Consider the following 13,245-nt stretch of genomic DNA (forward strand, 5'->3'; position numbering starts at 1 on the left):
CCTACTGATCCTTTTAACATCTTATTGCTTAAATTTTCATTTTTTCCTATTAACATTTTCTTTTAGCAACTTAACTTATTAAAAGCAAAACAGAAGGCTTTGGTGGAACAGATGGAAAAAGAGAAAATACAAAGCAACAAAGGATCATCATACAAACTTTTAGTAGAACAGGCAAAACTAAAGCAGGCTACTTCAAAGGTATGATGCTTTGAAACTGTAACTGACTTCTTGTCCTTTGTGTGAAAAGACCTGTTCCTGCAAAGTCATTTTTGTTCTACATTGACCTTATTTTAAAAAGTTGTTTCATCATGGCTGCTATCAAGTATATTCTGATGCTGAAAGAGCAGCCATCTGGAAATTTCTTCCACTGTGAAAAATAGTTTCTCCTTCTAAAGGGATTTTTTTAGCTTGTCATTGCCAAATTCACCAATAATGTTGTAGCTTTGGGAACACTAGTTGTATTTCTAAACTTTGGATAACATATACCAATAGAAATGTAAAATAATACTTTATATGGCTAATTTTTATGAATGATACTCTTCTGGATGCTCTCCTGGTTGAGTAATCAGAAAATAATCATGCCTATGACTGTCTCCCCAAACTAATAAATACAACTTGTGAGAATGTTTTCTGAGCGTTCTCAGAAGATTCTTAGCTTCCTAAAAGTACTTTTCACATACGTTGTGGCATCTTGCAGTAAGCCCCAGGTACTGAGAGTGGATGTGGTAGTTAAAGAATTATTTTGATTGTGAGATGAGGTGCTTCAGTTTAGGGATTTCTGGAGATGGTAACATCAACTTTGCAGGGGACACACAAACTGTGTAAATCTTTCTAGCTACGAAACTTAAGTATCTCTCTAAATATTTACTCTCTAGTTCCAGAAGTACTAATGTCACTAAGGATGACTGAAAGTAGGCCTGTGGAAAGAGATTATAGAATGTTGGACCTTAAAGGTGATTTAAGGAGAAATCTTACAACTCCCAGTAATCACAAAAAAAGGAAAAGGAAAAAGAAAAACCAAGTGAAAAAAACCCAAAATTTAAATACCAGCATAAGAATAAAGCCCTAAGTTTTCACTAACGCTGCTTGTCATGAGCTGTTCTTTCCTGCACTATCTTCTGATTTATTCTAGCAGGTTATATCAGGGGGGCTACACCACTGGTGGCCCCCTTGAGACATCTTCAAATGAGTCACTGGCTGAAATACGCTGTCCAGCTATTTAAGTTTCACTTTATAGCAGCCATGTTGCATCAAAAAAGCATGTCGAACTAAAGAGTTTTCCCCTTGCAGTATCTTAACATCTAGTTTATGGTATCACTGTACACTTGATAGTTACATTTCATGCAGTTTTCACTACTTTGCCTACTAATTGCTTTCAGTTATGACAAGCTGTGAGTAACTTAAAACATTTATTGCATTTAGGATAAAGCTGAAACCTTTGTGTTAGTAAATAGTTCTTTCTCTGATCTACTTCAATATCTACTACTTAAGTGAGATTATAAGAGGCATTTATGTTATCTAATTTTAGACTGCTCATGTAGCTGGTAACAATGAACTGAGGTGCTAGATGTGTGCCCTTGGTGGATGGGAAGATTAATAAAAGCACCTTATTTCCTCCATGGAATTTTTAGACCCTCTGTCAAAAAAGTTGTAGCTTAGAGTCCTGATCAAGTGTCAGACTAGTTCAACTTATGGTGGCTAATGGACTTCCTTGGAAGTATTGAGAAAGTTGGAAATTATTGATGATTTATCTAATGTGAAGAACTGAGAAGTCAGCATTCTTGTAAGGGTTAATTTCCATATTAGCTATTTTTAAATACAGTTTGCTTCATGGCAACCATAGCTTTATATGCAGATGTGCAAATATGAAAGAAACTTCTAAAAGACATATTCTCAATATGTTTAATGGCAAACATAAAGGCTTAATTGGCTTTTGTGCAGAACTGGATAATTTCATTACATTGTGTCTGTCACCTGAGATAACATGCTGCCAAAACAATTTTCTGCCAAAAAAGCTTTAATTCTACTCCAGATTCTCATATATTCTTAGACTCTCCTTTTTTTCTTTTTTAAAAGTTTTACAGTTACTGTTATTGCTGCCTCAGATTTTCACTGTGAAAAGATTTAGAGGTTAGTTTTAAAATGTAACTGTTGTTTCAAATTTAATTTCTACAGCACTTCAAGGACTTAATACGCTTACGTCGGACTGCGGAATGGCCTCGTTCTACTTTAGATACAGAAGTATCAGCAACAAAGGAAACTCCAGAAATTGAACCACTTCCATTTACACTGGCACATGAACGTTGTATTTCTGTAGTGCAGAAGCTGGCACTCTTTCTCTTGTCCATGGACTTTACTTGTCATGCGGATTTACTTCTATTTGTTTGTAAGGTAAACAGAATATGGAACATCACTCTGTGGTTTCAATGGAGACCACATGACTTTAGCTTTCTGTTACTGCTCTTTTGCTCTCTCGATGGTAAAAATTAACTGCAGTGTTAAAATTTCTAGTAATTTCTGGTGAGGTAGTTTTTCTGATCTGTCACCTTTTTGTGTAATTTACAATATGATGCCTTCAAAATTGCATAGAAAAAGTAACTTTTAAGAAAATATTATCATTACACTTGTAAAACTCTGAAATTTAAGCTAGTAAAAATACCTGATTTAGTTGTAAGCACAATCTAATAATCATAGAAAATAAAGCTATTATATGTTTTCTTAGTGTTAAATATGAATAGGCATGTATTTCTTTTTTGATAGGTTCTTGCCAGAATTGCAAATGCTACAAGACCAACAATTCATTTATGTGAGATTGTAAATGAGACTCAGTTGGAAAGATTATTGCTGCTTCTTGTTGGAACTGACTTTAACAGAGGAGACATCTCTTGGGGAGGAGCATGGGCTCAGTATTCTCTGACTTGTATGCTGCAGGATATTCTAGCAGGTTTGTTTGAAGTTCATGTTTTTCAGAACGCTCATTGCACTTGAAACTTTCTTCCTTTAATGTCTTAGAGGTCTTTTTATTCTTATGTTAGAATCTGCTGACACTATTAAGATAGTTTAAAAAAAAAACCATAAAATTGAGATTAGTGTGGAAAAAAAAAAGGCAATTTCAAATTGCTGTTACAGTCAATCCTGAGGTAGTGACTTGTGCATTGAAAAGTTAATATTTATATGACCCCTGATTATTTGACAAATATTCAGAACTCCTCCCCTTGAAGAAGTAGCCCTTAGAGAATTTAGAGTTAGATGAAGAAAAACAGGCAATTGGCCTAGACACTGGGATGTTAATTTGTAACTGGAATAAAGCTTGAAATGGACTTGTCTGCTTAATCTAATACATAGGAGAGTTGTTGGCACCTATAGCAGCTGAAGCTATGGAAGAAAGTGCTTTGGGAGAAGATGCTGGAGCTTCGGCTGGGGATTCTGATGACTCTCTCCAGCAGTCCACAGTTCAGTTAGTGGAAACAATAGATGAGCCTTTGACACACGACATCACAGGTAAATTATTTCATAGTCTTGTATATGAAGATGTATACTGAAAAAAAGTTAAAAAACCCCTTTGCTGTTACGTAGCTATCAAAATATCAGTAAAGGATTTTTGGTGATAGGATAATTAGCTTCTAAAAATAGAGGCAGAATATGAGTAATTCTTCAACTTAGTTTTACATCTGATCAGTAAAAAATAGTTATTTATCCAATTATTTTTAAAAAGGCAACTTGATTGCATTCATTAACGTTTTCCCCTAAGAGCTGTAATATTAAAAGCCTTAAAATTATCCATTAAGTGTATGAGATATCCATGTTTCATAATTTGTACTTGGTGGTATTAATGTTCTTTTAATCATTCAAAGGTGCTCCACCTCTGTCATCTTTAGAAAAAGATAAGGACATTGACCTTGAATTACTGCAAGACCTAATGGAAGTTGATATTGATCCTTTGGATATTGATTTGGAAAAAGATCCTCTTGCAGCCAAAGTCTTCAAGGTATGACACACTTGACTTTTCAGGATAACCTTTACATGTAAAATAGTAAAATCCTTTCTGTCTTACACTTCTTCATTATTGGTATTTGATGTCTCAGACCTACTTTTAACTTTTTATGAAGGTTCAATGTAGAATGACAGGAAAGAATGTAAACATGGTATTCACATCTCAGATGTATTCATATCACAGTTAACCACAAAATATTTTGCTTTTGTATGAAGATACCTGTATAAATAAGATGTTCTGAGTTTACTCCAGCGTGTTAAAGACAAAAAAGCATAATATAAAAGAAAAGTAAGATCTAGTCTTGTCCTTTTTTTATTAAGAATAGAGTGCTATTTGCTTCTGTGATTGATCCTAAGAGTTAATACTGCTAATATTGTGTTTAAAAAAAAATAAAATCAGCGGTAGTTAGTGCTCAGACCAGCATCAGACTGTGAAGAGACACAGCTAACTTGAAAATTTATTTCTCTGCGGAACAAGAAAATTATTAAATGCTTTCATACTTAAAACCAAAGCTAAAAATATCAGAGGTAGTAAAATTGCATTTAGATGTAATAATGTATTGTCAAGGTATATTAAAAAAAATATATTTTACTTATAAACAAACACAACTTTTCATAATAAAATATTGAGTCTCTTTTCTCTGCCCATAAGGATGAGACTGTCATTTGGAGTTTTCCTACTCCTCTCACTATTGACTTAAACCTTCAGCCTCATTTGAATTAACCTAAATTATGTTTCTTACCACTTGCTCAGACAACACTCAATTTTCTTTTTTTTTCTCTATAGTCCCTCACATGTTCTTCCACTGATTACCTAACATGTAAAGATTTTTTTAAATCTCACCTTACCAGAATATTCCAAAATATATTTTTGTGTTACCAATATTGCCCTCCTCCTTTATTCTGCTATCATTTCCTTTGGCAGTACTTCGTAGTCCACTCCATCCCCAGGTATCTTCATGATTTATTGTCTGGTTGGATGTCCTCTAAAAAGCAGCCAGAAAAACACTCCTCCTTTCATTTCTTTTTCTTGTTTTGTTTGGTTTTTAAGCCTATAAGCAGCACCTGGTACGATTACTGGGGTGCCGATTATGGCACCTACAACTACAATCCTTACATTGGAGGCGTTGGAATTCCAGTTGCAAAACCACCGGTAACTACAGAGAAAAATGGATCACAAACTGTGAGCGTATCAGTCTCTCAAGGTAAGCAATGAACTAAAGTTCTGTTAAGGGTCTCTTTTCTGTGATACTGTATTTAACACTTCTGCATATCCAATTATGTTAACAATCTGTGTGTGTTAAGTGGAAAGAATTAAATTTTCTATATGCTACAGTTTTTCTGTGGTAACTGAGAGAATGTTGTGTGAGTTTTATATTTAAAACAGCCTAACATAGCAACAGATCTTATTTTCTAACATTTTTGAACATACACTTATAGGTAGTTTTAAATAATTCCTGTTTTCTCAGGAAATTTTGGAAGGTCTATTCTAGTTGGCTGATATTTTGGATAGTTGGCTCTACTCTAAGGAATAAGATGGCACACTTGTTTAGTTTGGAGGAGTACTACTGGACTGGGGTAATAGATCTTTTCCCTGCCACACTGGGGAAAACCAGCTCTTTGGTTCTTGTTTGAGAGCTATTACCTTAAGAAAAACAGGCTTAAACATATGCGGCTTTAGTTATGTGTGATAATAAAGTGACTGTGAAAAGAAATATGTGTATGTTTCACAAAAACGTAGTATTTTATTCATTATATATTTCACATCTATGAGAATCTTACGTTCAGTTCAGAGTATAAGTTTTTACATTCTGTTCTGTCATACATAGAAGTGAATCTTCCTGTTAGTGATACTGAGAATTTTTTAGTTTAATGTAGACTGTATACGGTGTTGCTTGCACAGAAAGTTAGACTAACTAATTATATACATCTTTGATATAATTCAGTTTCACCCTGTTTATTGCCTTGTGTAGCTTTAGATGCACGTCTAGAAGTTGGACTTGAACAGCAGGCTGAGCTGATGCTGAAAATGATGTCCACCTTGGAGGCTGATTCCATTCTACAAGCATTAACAAACACATCTCCTACATGTAACTACATGTTGTCAAATCATTCTCTTCACATAATGACCACAATGCTCTGAAATTTGTACTAATTTTTTCTGCAGTCACTTAGCAGCTTAGAAAAAGTTATGTTTCACTTGAATTTGCTTGTTAGACTGAGCTTTAGAGATACTTCTTTATTCATATTTTTTAAGTATGTGTACACATACATTTAAGACATTTTGTGAAACTGGTCAAGTATGCAGGATTCCTTTTACAGTACATAATAGTACAATGGAGGAATTGTTTTCATTTTCCTATCTAGGTGAAAGTGAACATTAACTTTTCTATTTTTGTGAAGCTTTATTCTTGCATTCAGTGTGAAATTTCAGCTGTTTGAAAGCTGCTCTGACAGTTTCACGTATTTAGTGATGAAAGTGAAAATATTTGAATACAATATTGAACTTGCCTGTTCAGTAACTTTTATGATATAAAAACACTCATGATGACGATTTACTTTTGAACATATTTTCAGTGAGTTGCACTGCCTGTCTTGTTAAAGTGTGCTTTTTTTGTAGCTGTATCAGTACCTTAATGTGCATGCAGTCATTAGTTGAGTATCTGACGATGGAATAGGTTTAGTGACATCCTCAGACTTTATTTTCTGGAAGTTTATTATTGACTACAGTAGTTTTACATGCATGAAAGAGATGTTCCAATTGTTTGTCTTGCCATAGTGTTACCTGGACGCTCCTATAATACCTGTTTGGCAAGAACTATGAAAATGTGATTCTGTGAGTTCACTTGCCAAACATTTTTTTGTGACGATGGAGATGTCTGACATTCAAGTATGCCTTTCACAGTATGGTAGTCAATAGTCCAACTCAGCTGAACACTGCTTTGAAGATGTTCTTGTAAATTATAAAATAAGTGTCTTTCCGTTAAGTATAAAATACAATAAAATAAATATGAAATTACTTTTAGCAACTTTTACAAAATAATTAATGGGGGATGGTACTTCTTGGTTTGTTTTTTTGTTGGTTTTTTTTTTAGTAACCCAATCTCCTAGTGGAACAGATGATTCATTGTTAAGAGGATTACATGCTGCTAACCAAAATACCCAGCTGATTGTACAGTTGTCATCTATACCTATGCTGAGTGCATGCTTCAACAAACTCTTTTCCATGCTACAAGTCCACCATGTTCAGGTACAGAAGTATGAACTTTGAAATGTTGTGATAGTGTTTCTAAATTTGAAAGTTGTTTTCCTTTATTTCTTACTACTTAAGATGCAAGTAACCTGCTATGTTTTGTGCTTTATTACTTATGAAGTTGTCATGGACAACAGTACCAATAATGTAATAGACAAGCTGCTGAAAGCTTTTATCAAATAGGGTATTTTTTGTTACGGTGAAAAAGTGGGTGTACGTTTTCATACTTAAAACCAAGTTAGTAGGTTCACTGAAAGATAATTGTTAGCTTATTAGTGAAGAGTATCACCAAGTGTGCAGTCTCTATCTGTGGAGGTTTTAAAAACCCAGCTGGATAAACCCCCAAGCGACTAGTCTGACATCTTAGCTGGACCTTCTTTGAGCAGACGATTGGACTGGATAACCTCTGAGGTCTTCCAACCCAAATTATCCAGTGATCCTAAATGTTAAAATTAGAAGTATGCTTTTTAAAAATTCATTGCTTTTGCAACACTTATTGATACATACAAAGAAATGTCGTCTTTGCTATATATGAGTGGTTAGGTGCCTGCCTACCTCTTCATGTTTTAATTGGGTGGCTGACTCCATCCCTCAGTTGTTCTTTAAATATCTCATCTAAAATAGAGTTTGTGGGGTAAAGGACCTTGATAGTCCCCCAAAATATCTAACCGGTTATTTTCCTCAAGGGAGTTATTGAGAGCGAGCATCAGTGTGTCTCTGATAGCAAAGGAGGTTTCCCAGTAATTAAATGGGCCTTTTGAATCATTTCAGTTGACTGGTAAACATCACTTGACTATAATGAGACATTTCAATAGCTTACATGCAAACTGGTGTTACAGATGTAAGGTTGTGATACAGGCATTTCTGAAAAGTGTGTAAAGCTGTTTGGTTTTTTTTTAACATAAGTTTGAAGAAACTTCTTAAGAGAAACTTAACTGTATTTAGAAGAAATCAGTTACAAAAATGTATAAGTAGTATTTGCTAGTTATGTTGAATTTAATTTGAATATTAAGTTTATCAGAATCTTCAAATCCACTAAAGGAGAGTGTATGTGTGTTATCAGTGAAACGGTAGCACCAGAGAATGTAGATATGACTTTTAAAACCAAAACAGATAAGCTTTTATGCTCTGGAGTTCTGGAAAAACATGTGAGTTTGGTCTGATAGTGGGTTTTGTGGGTTTTTTTCTCCTTCTTTTTCAGCTTGAATCCCTTTTACAGTTATGGCTCACATTAAGCCTAAATTCCAGCTCCTCTGGAAGTAAAGATAGTGGCGCTGATATTTTCCTTTATAACGCTAACCGAATACCTGTCATTTCCTTGAACCAAGGTAAAATACATTAAATAGAGGAAATTAATTTTCAGGATGTGTAAGATAAGATTTTTTTTTTTAAGTAATTATTTTTTGCTAATAAGCAAAAAGTATGTAAGTGTTCTTGATAAGATCAATGTTGGGATGGTTTCTGTGTTCTTATTAAAGAGCTGTTGGGCTCGCTATCTTCTTAACATGAAAAATGTGTAGCTAGTATGTAATTTGAGAGATGGTTCCTTGAACTTGCATAATCGCCTCAGAAATTAAATTGTAAAATTCGTGGTTCTTAATTCAACATTAATCCCAAGAGGACTTTTAAAACGACACTTCTTAGTCTAAGGTGAACTGTGCACCTGTATGTTCTTCTGTGACAAATTTCTTCTCCTTGTATACCATCCCATGATCCCTTTATTATCGAAGGAGTCAGTGTGGGAGGAAGCCCTATTACTTTTTGGCATCCGTCTGCTAATCTAGTACAAAGACATGTTGAATTATTTCTATAAATTAATTTTTGTAGTTTAAAAAATGTGTGATATTTTGTGGTGATAGTCCAAAACATAAATGCCTGCTATAGTGAACCTGTTCTGCTGACTTCCATGAGAGCATTTTGAAACCAGAGGTTTCTTTGCATTGTTTTTTCTGAGATGTCAGGCTTTGGGCACCGTAGAAAGTTCCATGGGCCAGTTCTTGTGAAGTGTTGGTGAGGCTTCTCTTCCTCATTTCCTGGAACAATAGTTTTCAAAAAATAATAAATACAACAACAAAAACAATAATAACAATAATAAATATAGCACCTTACAGTAAACACAACACATTTATAGTAATACCCTGAAGACTAAAGCTTGGAAAAACATGTTTTTCTTGACAGCTTCAGTAACTAGTTTCCTGTCAGTTCTGGCATGGTATCCTAATACCTTACTCCGGACATGGTGCCTTGTGCTTCATAGCCTAACTCTCATGACGAATATGCAGCTTAATGGTAAGTTGTGTGTGTGTTGTGTTTTGTTCGGATGTTGTTTGGGTTTTTTTATGTTGCCTGTTTTAGTGATGTACAGATGAGCGTTGATTCCTATTCCATCAAATGATTCCCATCCGAAAGACTACCAGAGCTTTCCCTTTGTCATACAAGTAGTTTTGTTGGTTCTTCGTAACTTCAGGCTTTTCAAGAGTGGTCTCCTTGAATTGCTTGTAACATGGAAACTGAAACCCTAGTGGTAAAAGAAAACATTATAAATCCTTGGGAATTAGCTTTATACTATGGGAAGTAGTAGCAGAGAGGAAGGATTAAGGCACTCTGAGAATCATGTTTTTCTGATGCAGTAGGAATATTTTTGTAAATATGCAGGTACTAGTCATTGCTTATGTTAACTATCTCAAAATAAGACCCTAGAAGCTGAATCCGTGAAAAAAGAAATCCAGCCCATTCGTTTAATTTCGTTTTCCTATGCACACCAGACTATCTCACATTCTGTATGTTGCTCCATAGCACACTAAAAATAATCTCCCTTTTGAATGAGATTTTACCACAAGACTGGTAGACATTAAAGGATGTAATTTTAAAATGAAGAAATTAAGCTTCTAAATGGCTTACTATCATAGGGCAGCTGTCGTGAGGAATGCTTTTGTGGCCTTGTCCTCAAGGCTAAAGAAGACCAAATAGTAAGAACTTGGAGACTGGAATCTTTTAAAACCTAAATGTTAGACTGAGTCAGAGCTCTTTTAAATTGTGTTTTCTCTCCAAGCATATGACTAAAGACAGTAGTTGCAGAAGAAAGAAACTCAGAGCCACCTAAAGATCACACTTCTATGAAGCAATTTGCCATCATATGATGACACAGCTATTCCCCACCGTTTTCCTCAAAGATGCTTATGAATCTTTTTTTCATATGTGCTATTTCAAATCATTGTCCTTGGGATGCACTTTTTTCTTCAGGTTTTCACTTTTTGGCCCTTTTCTGTGATGGTATTTAGAGATCAGTCTCACAAAAATCTGCTGAAATTTTTGCTATTAGGTGAAGCAGTAGAGCTGTGAATAAACTAATGGAAGAGAGTTAATTGATATTCTCAAACTGAGATGTCAATCTTATTTGTGGTATTTGAGAATAGTACATGGCCTGATTTGTAGGATAACAGTGCCTGCAGTTAACACCCATATGTATTTTCAACACTCCAATTTGCAACTGTACACTAGCGATTTCCAAAAATTATGCTGTGTGTACCACCAGGACCATATGAAAATCTCTTCCAAGTGTTATGAGGCTCCATGTTGTGCTCTGACAGACAGGCAGCTGTGTGTTTGCAGGAGTTTCTTAGGCAACTGCCTGAGAGCAGCAAGTGAGAATGTGAACGAAAAGCTGCTGAGAAGCAACCCCTGTGACTCATTGCAGGCACACTTCAGCATATGAATGTGGTTGTGGATTTTTGTGTATATAGGATTGTGAGCCCGAGGCTGGGGTTGAGTTGGAAAGGATTGGAGGTGCAAGCTTGCTGGAGGGTAAAGAAAAAGGTTGAAGGTGTGTCTCCTTTTATACGTATATGTGGATTAACTGTCCCTTTTGCCGTACTCGTTGACAGAACCAGGAGCTAAATAATTTTAATCACCCATCAGATCACTTCTGTCTCAGGATTCCTCAGCAGCTAATAATGCAAGATAATATTCTGTCTTGATGGCACTGAGTTGTCACATTTAAGAAGTGAAATAATCTCTGTTCATTTCTGGACAGTTGAAGGTGGGATCCATCAGAGCACTTCTCCAGTCAATTATTTTGGTTTCTGTGTGCTTTAGTTCAGAACTGGGACTAATAATAGTCTCTTAAGCCATTACAGACTGTATCTCACAGGAGTTCTCATCAACTTACAATTTTCAAGATCAAGCTTTCCAGAAGAGATAGGATTTGGGGTTTTTTCAAATACATGCAGCCAGTAGAGAGTGAACAATTTAAAGAAAAGTTGTTCCTGAGACTGGTGAAATGTGACATGTCAGCTTGCTTTGGAGTCAAGTTTCTCTTTTATCCTCTTTAATTCTGTAATGGTTTAAGCTATGAAGTACAAATTCTTCACATATCTTCACTTTATAGACAGGTTATGGTTAGTTTTGTTTATTTACTTATTTATTTTTAAACCACTAAGACGTCAATTCATTGAGAATAATTTAAGTTAGTCTTGCTAAAATGTGTGGTTATAAAAGGAGGTTCTTTTCCCCTTTTAATAGCCTACCCACACTACAAGAAGTCCCCAAATGCATGCATTTGCAGAGTATCATCACTGATGAAAAAAATACTACCAAAAATATTTTATTCAGATGATTTCAGATATAGTAAACCTCTTCAGATGCAATAAGTCTTTTAAATAAAGCAAGAAGGCACCTCTTCTTGACATAATCCTCATTAGATAATCATATTTGCTCTTTCAAAAATTAGAAAACTACTTAGAGGTGTAACCACTCATAGATGCAGCTACACTGAACTCTTTTTTGCAGGTGGGCATTTTAGCACGGAGAAAATCCCAGTATCACTACTTTTCTAAACCATTGGATCTCAAAGCCTTCTCAGAGAACCTCCTGCTTAAATTGCCTTATTTAGTTGAAATTCATTATTGCCGTTTGATACATATGTTCACATTCAGCCATTCTGTTTTCCTCAGTCCTTCATTTAAAAAGAAGAAAGGAAATGCAAGGAAAACCAAAGGGGTGGAGTGGGTGTGGAGAGGGCAGTGCTTTTTCATATATTTGTCCATACATTCTAGTTAAGGTTCTTGGGTCATTTGCATTTTATGGGTAGTCTCTTTGAATTTACTTCTGAACTGTTGTACTCTTGAAGACTAACAGTTTTGGTCACCATTTCATCAAGACATCAATGAATTAGAAGATCTCATCATGAGAAATGAGGTGATTCTAGAGATCTCATCTAGATGTTACTTTCAGAACTGTTTCTCAGTTATTTTTCTAAAACCCTAGATCTTTCTGGTAGTAATCAAGGCTTTTTAGTTGGGTTTTTTTTTTTACCCACATGATTATAGGGCAGATTCTTTTCGGGAACTGTCTTATGTTGGGATTTTATGAGCAACCACTGTCTAGAGCAAGTCAGTTCATGGTCAGAAAAATCTTATTTCATTATGCCATTATGTGCTAATAAATGTCTTCAGAATGACAGCTCAGGCTGTGTAACTTCTGTGCTTCAGGAACTCTTTATCTGAGGAGTGCAAGATATTTTTCAGGGATAAACCCAATAGCCTCACCGTTTCTTTTCAGAATAATGACTTTAATTGGTTACACGATCCAGGGACAAATTTTGCCAGGGTGGTGTTTAAAATCAGTATTTGATGGGTGACATCTAGAACCATTTAATGCCATGTAAAGGAAGGTGGGTACAAGCAAATCTACAGTGACACCCGGCTAAGAAAAATTTCTCAGAGCTACAGTTGCTCTAAAGTAAACAGCTGTCATCTGTCAAATCCTTCTCATAATGCATTTACTCATCTGTTCCTTTACCAAGAACTATTCATGCTCTCTTCACATGCCCTTTTGCTTATCTGTTATTGTTGTCACCAGGAATATTGTTTGAGAGCAGTGTTTTGAGCTTAAACGCTCCCTGACAAAGCGGATAATGTAGAGGCATTGTGAACTCTGAGTTCGAATGTCAAACAAAACATGTCAGACTACAAATATAATGTAGAAAAAAAGTGGGGTTT

General features: G+C 35.2%; 1 protein-coding gene across 2 annotated transcripts in view; it reads left to right on the top strand.

Annotated features, from left to right (window-relative positions):
• BIRC6 (baculoviral IAP repeat containing 6) overlaps positions 1–13,245 on the top strand; it is a 184,833-nt gene that overhangs the window by 72,335 nt on the left and 99,253 nt on the right. For both annotated transcript variants that reach the window (XM_075748914.1, XM_075748915.1), the window contains exons 34-43: positions 67–198; positions 2,176–2,391; positions 2,761–2,944; positions 3,346–3,501; positions 3,855–3,988; positions 5,045–5,198; positions 5,967–6,083; positions 7,089–7,243; positions 8,448–8,574; positions 9,425–9,535. In XM_075748914.1, the coding sequence (XP_075605029.1) occupies positions 67–198; positions 2,176–2,391; positions 2,761–2,944; positions 3,346–3,501; positions 3,855–3,988; positions 5,045–5,198; positions 5,967–6,083; positions 7,089–7,243; positions 8,448–8,574; positions 9,425–9,535 (1,486 nt within the window). The remainder of the gene's footprint in view (positions 1–66; positions 199–2,175; positions 2,392–2,760; positions 2,945–3,345; positions 3,502–3,854; positions 3,989–5,044; positions 5,199–5,966; positions 6,084–7,088; positions 7,244–8,447; positions 8,575–9,424; positions 9,536–13,245) is intronic.

Source organism: Balearica regulorum, chromosome 3 (genome assembly GCF_011004875.1).
Source record: "Balearica regulorum gibbericeps isolate bBalReg1 chromosome 3, bBalReg1.pri, whole genome shotgun sequence".
Taxonomy (NCBI): domain Eukaryota; kingdom Metazoa; phylum Chordata; class Aves; order Gruiformes; family Gruidae; genus Balearica; species Balearica regulorum.